General features: G+C 48.0%; 1 protein-coding gene across 1 annotated transcript; it reads right to left on the reverse strand.

Annotated features, from left to right (window-relative positions):
* Positions 1 to 524: 524 nt before the first annotated feature.
* On the reverse strand, positions 525 to 5,580 carry LOC114485481 (suppressor of fused homolog; the record flags this gene model as incomplete). Its single annotated transcript, XM_028486970.1, has 2 exons — positions 5,196 to 5,580; positions 525 to 659 (listed from the first exon to the last, which is right to left on the reverse strand). Coding segments are annotated over exons 1-2 (317 nt in total), but the record flags the coding sequence as incomplete, so codon positions are not given.
* Between the last annotated feature and the right edge of the window lie 4,781 nt (positions 5,581 to 10,361).

Below are 10,361 nucleotides of genomic sequence, written 5' to 3' on the forward strand. Positions count from 1 at the left end.
CAGATAACTGCAGGTTAAAAGGAAGTAGGTAAGATCGACAGAGGGATAGAGATGGATATAGTCATGATAAAGCAAGTAGAATAAAACGTTAATGGTAGAATCTAGGTAGTGGTACATGAGTGTTCACTGTAAAATTCTTTCAACGTTGTTTCTTGTTTAAAATTTTTCATAATAAGCTAGAGGGGAAAAAAGGAAGTAGACCTAGAGGAATCAACCCAAGATCTGGGTCATAGCTGTGCTGCCTGTCATTTGAGCTCAAACATCAGAAAAAGCTTGGAAAAACCTGATGTTTTTGGAACTCTTGCTCACCAACACTTTCCTGCACCAGATGAGCAGAGCTCAGGTGATGACCTGGACCACCTTGGCACAAGGAGGTACAGGCAGAAGGCAGAAACCCAGATGTTCCACGTGAGAAATGCCAATCTCAAGGGACTATGACATTATCACCCCTGCTCAGGAAAACCTCAGAAATAAGGCTCAAGGCTAAGGAATAGGGAGATGGAAGGGCAAGTGTACACACTCACTCATGGACTCTGTTGTCGCCATAGAGATCACTCAGGCCAAAGCTGATGTAGTGCCAGTGCTCAGGGATGTTGGCCGAAGGGCTCCCCACATTCCTGTACATGCTAACATAGTCCAAGGGGTCTGGGCCACCCAACCTGCAAAAGACAAAACACAGGAGTGTCAGTGTGAGCCTGAAAGCAGACAATGTGAAGTTGAGGGGCTCTGCCTTACAAACCTAGAGGAACCTGGGGTAAAAGATAACTACAGGGAGGCCACACCTCTCCAGGATAAGACCAAAGGATGGGCAGCTGCAGGCAGCCCAATTCCATAAGCACAAGAGGCTCCCTTCTCCTATCTCCAACAGGCAGAACCTCCTTCAGAAATAAAACAGACTTATTAACATGTATAAAATGGATAACTAATAAGAACCTGCTGTATAAAAAAATAAATAAAATAAAATTCAACAACAAAAAAAGAAATAAAACAGACTGATTGGTTGACCCTTTGGCTTCCTCCTGTTTCAAATTACCAATCCCAAGTGGGATTGGTAGGGATTATCCCTCTTCCATGGTGCCTATAAACACACCAAGCTTCAAGGCAAGAAGCGCATCAGTCAATCAATTGGCCTCTGTTGAAAGACCATCCTGATCATCCCCAATGGGCATTGTTACTGGAAGCAGAGGCTCAGCTCCACTCCTGCCTCTTAGGCAGCTACTGAAAGACTATATTGTGCCCTATGTTAATTACAGTTTGTTCTAAACAGACCCAATGCCTCCAGACCCCAGCCCACACCCCCCAGACCAAAGCTGGTCTTTTATCATGGAAGTGACAAAGGCTAAACTTAGGCTAGCTCGGCTCTGCAGAGAAATGAAGCAGGAGCCAGGCTGAGAACCCTATGAGCTCTTGCATCTGGAAGATTATCCCGGGACACAGCTGCCTCTAAGGTAGAGCTGGAACATTAAATGATTTGGGACCTCCGAGAACCACATTAGACTTCCCCCATAATTCCAACAGAGAGGCAGTTGAGGAGGAGATTCAGCCATTAGCTCACTCTGAGGATTTAATTCAATAAGGGTTCCCTTTAGTAGAGTAATTAGTGTTCTTTAAAAAAAAAAACCCTGCTTTTCTTCAGAATGGATAGGAAAACTTGGTAGACTTGAGAAACAAGACTAAATGGAAACCATCAGCAGAAGGAAGTCTGCATTTAGCCCACAAACACTGCATATGAGCTGCCTCGGACATCTGACTGTTCCACAGACTGCAAAAACTTTGCCTGCTCCTGGGACAAGGATGGGGTACACTTTGCATTTGGGATCGTACGCTGAAGGATATGCCAACAACCAAATAAAAGACATGTTACATGTATGTGATCTCAGCAAGGATGCCAGTACCATGCAATTCAAACACTATTTAAAACCAGTAGGTCTGGTTTCACCCTCTTTTGCCAGGATGTTATTTGCCTTTGTAGAAATCCTTATTCTCTGCTAGGAAATGCTAAGTTATTTATAGGACTTGTAAGAAAGTCGCTACAAATAGCTTAGAATCTCAGCTGAGTGGATTAGGAAAAGGGACAAATCTCCATGTCTTTCCTTAACTCTGCTTTCGCCAACTCATCTGACTAATTCCACAACCAGTTAGATTTAGAAAAGTTTGTCGGGAAAAAGAGGAAAGAAAGGGCGGCTACCCCTGCAAGGACCTCATGATAACTGCAGATCCCTGGAACAGGTGGGAATGATTACAGGCTCCATATCTGCCCATCCTTCAGCCTAGGTCCATGCAGCAACAAGTGGCAAAACTGCATCCACTCTTCCATGCTCCATCTACCACACCCCTGGCAGCCCTCTTTGTGGCCAAGTCTCCCAGAGGGTATTTCATCAAAGAGAGAGGCTTTACCTTAAAACTCCAACTGCAGAGAATGACCAAGAGTCAGACAAAATCAGCCTCATCTCTAAGCACAGAGCGTTCTGTTATACTCACTCAGAGACTTGATGGGAAGCAGATGAGTACGTGGAAAATACATCTGAGAAAAAGATGTTATCCAGGACCCAGATCATCCCTCAACTTAAGTCCTTGAACACCTGACTTCATTCACTCCACAGGGAGGTTGCCAGAGTGGAGTGGCCCTAGGGCACTGGTTCTACTTCAGCAACCTGATCACTCATGTCTCAGCTTTCAACCAGGATGTCCCTGTTGGCTAGGGACCACTAGTCAAAGAGCCACCCTTCTGTCACAAGAAAAAGAATCCCAAGGTACCCTGGGCCACAGCCAAACTGAGGCAGCCTCAGTCAGCCATCCTGCTATGAAAATTGAAGAGGGACTGTGGGATCCCAATTGTGAGGGTTATCAGTAAATTACTTTCAGGATCTTAATTATGCAACCCCCTCCAAATCTTAGAAAGAACCAGTCACTGAGCTGTTCCTTCTCATATATTACTGCATCTAGGCAGCATTTCTAATTCCACAAAGTGCTATACAATACTTTTTATTCGTCATTAGATGCTGGCCCATCTTTTTTTGTTTTGTTTTGTTTTGTTTTGTTTTGTTTTGTTTGCGGTACGCAGGCCTCTCACTGTTGTGGCCTCTCCCGTTGCGGAGCACAGGCTCCGGACGTGCAGGCTCAGCGGCCATGGCTCACAGCCCCAGCCGCTCCGCGGCATGTGGGATCTGCCCCGGGGACCCTGCGGCATGTGGGATCTGCCCGGACCGGGGCACGAACCCGTATCCCCTGCATCGGCAGGCAGACTCTCAACCACTGCACCACCAGGGAAGCCCTGGCCCATCTTTTAAGATAAGTCCTGGCCTGGTTAAGAAACTTGCAACAAGATGAAAAAAGAAAGGTTCCTGGGGGGGTGGGGGGAAAATAAAGGGTTCCCAAACCAATCTTAGTCCTTTGCACCTGTTCAATACCTTTTACACACAACTCTATGCTTCATGACCACTTAGGTGACATAATAACAGTTGCCCAAGTCTGCGTAGGGATTTCTCCTTATACTCAAATGAGGCCTGAACAAACAGCATGGCAGTGGCAGGTCCCCTTTTTCTCATGACACATCCCAATAGAGTCCATCACTATACATATTTAAATATAGTGGTACAATATATTTAAATATGGGTGATTAAGTTATCAAGGGCTGCTTTGTATTCAGATGCTCTCTTGAAAAACTCCTCTCAACCAAAGAACAGTGTGCCTGCCAGAGAGAACTGTACCACTGGCCACACCTCCTCCTGGCTACCAGACAGAGGCAGGCTGCTCCCGTGGCTATCCCTAAGGAGCAGGTGGCTGCTCCCCAGGCACTTCACACTGTCAGCCTCTTCACATCCTCCCATAGACACAGGGAGCTGGCCTCAGCCCTACACAGCCTAGCTTCTGCCATCTCCAGAAGAAGAAGGGGGGTGTCACAGAGGAAAAAGACTCACTCTCAAAGGGAAAGGTAACCAGCAAAGACATCCATTCTATTCACTTCCCCCTTTGAGTGTACCTCCCCTTTGGCCACACCCCAAGCAGCTGCCTGAACAGTCTTTCAGGAGTCAATGAAGGGGCTCATCTAATACAGTGCCTGCACAAACGTGGTTTTGGACAGATTCAATTAATTCTCAGTCAACTTTTGGTCCAGAAAGACCATGAAGAAGAGTCCCTACAACACTTGTTTTGCCCAGAGGGGGCAGGAAGAGACAAGTTGCAAAAGAAATGGGAAACTAGAAAAGACCATTCCCTCCCCAGGGGCAGCCCATTTGTACACAGGTCTGATCTTAACAGACCTACTTGAGCATTACCCTCAGCTTCCCTGAGGAACTGCTGCCTATATCTGGAAGCTCTGGACCACCAAGCTCCTCTTAACATCTCACTGCAGGATCCTCCGTGTCCAAGTCCCAGGTCTTCATCATTTACTGCAGTCTCCTTCAATTCTGAACCAAACCATGGATCTCCCTGACCCTGTCTGCCTCTGTTCTAGACAGTGACCTAAAGCAAAGCAGCTGCAGAGCCAGAAGAAGCTCTGCATGGAGAAACAGAACTGTGCAGAGTAAGCAGAAAGTTTATCAGGAAAAATTGCTCCGCCAAACTTCAAACGCAAAAGCACTGCACTGATATGAATGTCTGAGCTCATCGGGAAGGTATCAAGAAGAGACCTCCTCCTCATCCCTTCACAAGCACAACGCTCACAACTTGCTCCCCTCCTAACCCACAGACCCACACCCGCCACTACCCTGTGCAGTCTCGTGCCCTCTGAGCTCCTCCAGCCGCGCGGCTCCAAAGCCTTCTCAGATGCTCCCCAGGCCCCGCCTCGCCTCCCCCATCCCACTTCAGCCGCCGCCCCCCACCCCCGGCTTCCCCTCGCCCACTAATGACCCCCTACAGGCGCCCCCTCCTTTCACCACGTTTACAGTTCCTTCTCTCCTATCGTTCCCCCCGCCGCTCCTACCCACACCCCCAATTCACTCTAGTCTCCTAATCCCAATTAACCCTTCAATCCCCTCCTCCCTCGCTAACTCTTCGCTACCCACTGGCTTCTTTAACCCCTTTGTCCCCATTCCTAACTTGAGCCTTAACTTCTTCCCTCGCAGCAGAAAGCCCTTCTTCCAAGTGCTTTAACCATTCTCCTTCCCCCTCCTATTCCCGCACAAATTACTTGGCCCCAGCGCTTTAACCCTTCTCAGCCCGCCCCGTCCGTCTCCCCGCGGCCCAAGGCATACCAGTACTTGACGATAGCGGTAACCTGGAGCGGGTTCGGCTGGTCTGGGTAAAGGCGGCGGCACTCTCCGTAGATGGCGTGCAGTCCCGGGGGGAAGAGCGAGGCGAAGGCCGGAGGGGCTGTAGGGCCAGGGGCCGGGGGCGCGGTGGGGCCGGGGGCGCCGCTAGGCCGCAACTCCGCCATCGGGGCGCGTAGGGTGCTGGGGGGACCGGGGAGGGCAGACGAGGGGGAGAGCACTGACGCGCCAGCAGGCGACCTCCCTGGGTGCGACTCCCGGAGGCGATGGGGGGGCTGCAGCGAGGTCTAGGCTTCGCGCCTGCGCAAGGCGCACCGTCCGCCCAGGCCGTACCCGCGGCAGAGACAGCCAGAGGGTGCCTCGGGGGCCGCGGGGCGTTCCGGGGGCGGGGCTCCGGCCTGACCTATTCCGGCACCCATTGGCTAGTGTCTGTGCCAGTCACAGGTGGGGCAGGCATGAGTTGACAATAGGTCCCGCCTCCCTCTCCCAGGGTTGCGGGGGGTGTCCCAAGGCTCTTGGCCTCCCCCTAGTGTTAGGAGGAGCCCAGGTTTAAATAGAGATATTGGGGCATCCTTCTGAGGTGCTAGGGTCCCATGAAAGAACTGGGAAGTGCGCCGACAAAGGACTTGTCACAGTTATGGTGACACGCTGCTCAGAAGGATTTAAACATGTATCTGACAGGGACTTCCCAGATGGCGCAGTGGTTAAGAATCCGCGTACTAATGCAAGGGACACAGGTTCAAGCCCTGGACAGGGAAAGTTCCACGTGCTGTGGAGCAGTTAAGCCCGTGCTTCACAGCTACTGAAGCCTATTCGCCTACAGCCCCAGCTGCGAAAGGGAAGCCCCCACTCGCCGCAAGCGCAACAAAGACCCAACACATGAAATAAATATTTTTAAAAACCTTAAAAAAAAGTCTGACAATGGATTGATTCATTCGTCCATGTAGCGTTAGTTTCAATAGATTATAAATCTAAATGTTTCCTACCGTCTTTGACTATCCATTGACCGTATTGACTGACACTAACACCGCCCAATTCGGGGGTCATATGTTGAAATACCTATTTTGGAGTTCTGTCAGAAAGTAGCAAGACTTAAACTAGGCTCAGTTAAATAGACATGGTGATTATTTATTTATTTATTTATTTTTATTGGAGTATAATTGCTTTACAATGTTGTGTTCGTTTCTGCTGTACAGCAAAGTGAATCAGTTATAAGTATAAGTATATCCACTCTTTTTTAGATTTCCTTCCCATTTAGGTCACCACAGATCATTGAGCAGGGTTCCCTGTGCTAAACAATTGGTTCTCATTAGTTATCTATTTTATACATAGTAGTGTATATATGTTGATCCCAATCTCCCAATTCGTCCCACCCTCCTCTTCCCGCCTTGGTAACAATGTTTGTTCTCTACATCTCTGACTCTATTTCTGCTTTGCCTATAAGTTCATCTGTACCATTTTTCTAGATTCCACATATAAGCGATATTATATGATATTTTTCTCTTTCTGACTTACTTCACTCTGTATGGACTTGGTGATTATTTAATACATGGTTAAAATGACATGTTTAAGATGACAATCTCTTTTTGTTCTGTTTTAAGCAGGGGTATGCAGGTTGCCTTGAGGAACACCAATATTCATTATCTGCTGTGAACCTGCCCCTCTCCATTACCTTTGACTCTCTGTAACTGGGAAATGTTTTAATTCCTAAGGCCCCGGTTGGGAATTATTTTCCTGCCTACAATAACTTTTCATACAGTAGTGTCTTCCACTCAATGATCTTGAAGAAATTCCAAGAGAAAGGGATAGAAGAGAGTCCTGACTACTGCTGCTATTAACTAAAGGTTCCCTGCAACTTGAAGGGATGGAGGAAATAATTTAGAGAAAAATGCACTGGGCTCATTAGAAAACAGACACATAATCTCTCTTCACTTCCATTTTCTCATCCATCAATGTCAATTCTAACTCCCCATGAAAATTAAAGATATACTGTTACTGAAGCTATTAGATGAACGAAGTTTTAATGACCAAAAGATCATCTATACCAGTAGTTCCAAATGCCAGTTTTCAGACCAATGTTAGCATGTTGCCAAGTTTACACCTCTCCAGGAAAAAATGAGAAAATCAACCAAAATGTACTTTTTTTTCAAAAAAAGCAAATTTTATGCAATATAAATTATTTTTCTTTGTCCTGGGAATAGGTTCCTCCCCGTGTGTATTAAAATGTCCTTTTATTAGAGTGTGATGGTAATAGATGTTTAGAAACTGTTTATTTTGTAATAGATGCTTATTAATGTCTTATAGACCCATATGAGAACATGGCAACCTCAAATTGTCCAGGGTAGGGAGTGGAAGGACTCATCTGTAAAATCCAAACATCCACGAGTTACTGATCAATCCAAACCGAACTACAGACAAGTACCCAGGACTACATATTTCAGCATGCACTGCGAATCGCTTCAAAGGGACTACATATCCGGGCATGCAATGCAACCATCAATCGGCGTCCCCTTCTACTTATCTACGGAGACTACAAAGCCCAGGGTACTGTGCGTCGGAAACGCGACGCCCCCTCCCTTAAACTAGGCAGGCCTCCGAAGCCTCCTGGATGGCTAACTCAGGTGCAAGGCATGCTGGGTGTTGTAGTTCTTCGGAAGCGAGGTCGGGCCGCTCCCTGGCCGCCCTGTACCGGCGGCTAGACTGCGCATGTGTGTCAGTGGCGTTAGCGGAGGACCAGGCTGGCAGTTCCTTCCTCGGAAGGAGAGATTCCTCTGCCATGGAGTCCTACGATGTGATCGCCAACCAGCCTGTCGTGATCGACAACGTGAGTTGCATCCCCCTAGCGGGGCTTATGTTCTTCTCCCCGAAGGGATCGCTTCCCGTGTTTCAGTCTGGGCCGCCGGCTCTTTGTCACTGGCCCGGCCTGTCAGGCGGGTTCAGCCGCCGCCGCCTCCGTCCTCCCCCGACCCGTAGTCCGCAGACAGGGCGGCCAGCCGGCCAGCAACCATAGGATGGAGAACCTTGGGATGGATAAAGGGAAGGGTTATAGTCCAGGTAGGGTCCTTGGGCCCTTGGCTCAAGGGGCCTTAACCGCTCTGTGAGCGCCCGGCGCCCGCCCCTCCCCAGTTTCCGATAACTCTATTGGCTCCTCTGGCTCTCCATCTTGACCGATGACCCCGCCTCTGGGCCTTGCAGGATGAGGGCAGCCCTCTGCAGTGATTGGCTCGCGTCCCTGTCGTTCTTCCGGGCCGCCATAGTGTTTCGCCTCTCTAAGGGGCGGTGCGGTGCACAAGGGCTGTTGGGATTGGTTTCTGGGACTCCCAGTGATGCGGCCTGACTGGCTAGGGCCCGCCTGCTGGTGGAGAAGGGCTAAGTTTCCTTAGATCCGGAGCTGGCTGGGAGGCTTGGCGGTGTACCTGGGTGGGGCCCGAGAGTCTGGTGCCAGAAATGGGCTTAGGATTTCAGTTTTTTCTGTGATTATAAATTACAGAGTTAATAAAAGTCGAGAAGAAAGGAGAGTGACAAAGCAAGCAGGGAGGTACCTTCCTCTTCGGAACGCCTAGTTTCTGGGGGAAAAAATTAGTAAACATAATATTTGCCAGGCGCTCTAGCGCTTACATGGGGGTTTCACATACATTCGAACTGGATCCTCACAAAAACCGGGTGAATAGTTGAGGCAGGAATTTTGATCCTCGTTTTACAAGTGTGAAAACTGAAGTGCGAAGAGGTAAAAGTGAGCCCAAGGTCGCATAGTGTAGGTGCCCTAAATCCGGTGCTTTATCCATTATTCCTCTTGATAGTACCCCACGCAAATGCATCAGTAGTGACAAATGGAAAGAATCTAAATACAGCTCTTTTTTTTCTTTTTTTTTTTTTTTGCGGTACGCCGGCCTCTCACTGTTGTGGCCTCTCCCGTTGCGGAGCACAGGCTCCGGACGCGCAGGCTCAGCGGCCATGGCTCATGGGCCCAGCCGCTTCGCGGCATGTGGGATCTTCCCGGACCAGGGCACGAACCCGTGTACCCTGCATTAGCAGGAGGACTCTCAACCACTGCGCCACCAGGGAAGCCCTACAGCTCTTATTTTTGGCGGAAGGAGGCAGTTGTTAAAAACAAAAAAATGGATTTCTGTCTTCCACTCAAAGGTTTGGTCTCACGGAGATTGGTTGCTACCTTAATAATCCCCTTCTAAGTCTCTAAATCCCTCCATTGAGGAAAAACTGCCAATTCTGTCTTAAAGTGATTGTCAGATTAGCTCCGTTGATTCAGCCCTTGGGATCTTGCACACTTGCAAGTTCCTTTCATTTGCATCATCTCATTTAAGCTTCAACACTGATATGTAGATAGAACTTGAAATATGCAGAAAAGTGAGGCTTGGAGAGGTTAACTAACAGTATTCAAACCGCCTGCTTTATGAATTAAGGAGCCAAGACTCAGATTGAGATTGGGTTCTAAATTCCTCACCTTTTCCAAGGAAAGGTGCTTATTTGGTTAGCTTTCCTTCTCTCCAGGAAGGAGGTTGAGCTCAGTGAGACATCTCATGTTGGGGAGCAATTTTTTTTTTTTTTGTCTGCTTCATTAGACTGTTAAACCCTGGTGGGAAAAAAATGGTATTCCTTCATTTTTCATTACTCTCTCTTTCCCCACCTCCCTCCCACATACAGTATCTAGGGCCTGACACCACTATGTGCACATTGGATTTTTAATTTTACTGATGGGTGGGGGGATAAATGACTGAATATCTCTATCACGGTAACGAAGATGTCCCTAAATAAAGAAAGGATTGTGGGGCGTGGGGGGAGCCTAGTTAGTTACTGCACAGGGTTGAGTAGGACTCCTTGTTCTTGATGTTGATTTTCAGAGAACACTATTTCTATCTTCAGCCAGTTTGTGTGTGCTTCATCTGCCTTTTTCTTAGTTTTAAAAAGAAAAAAAAAAGAAATTAGCAATCTCCTGTTTTCATCAGCAGTGCAGAAGGAGTAGTCTGTCCATCCCACCAGATCCTTTGCTTCTGGATTTGTCAGGCAGGAGTTCTATCTCCATCCGCTTTCTTTAATGTCACTTAAGTGAATGCTTCTTAGTTCCTTCTTTCTCTTTCTTGGTAGTGTATTTGAAATGCATCAAAGCAGTGGTGCGTTTTCAGTTTTAAGACT

Source organism: Physeter macrocephalus, unplaced genomic scaffold (genome assembly GCF_002837175.3).
Source record: "Physeter macrocephalus isolate SW-GA unplaced genomic scaffold, ASM283717v5 random_1292, whole genome shotgun sequence".
Taxonomy (NCBI): Eukaryota; Metazoa; Chordata; class Mammalia; order Artiodactyla; family Physeteridae; genus Physeter; species Physeter macrocephalus.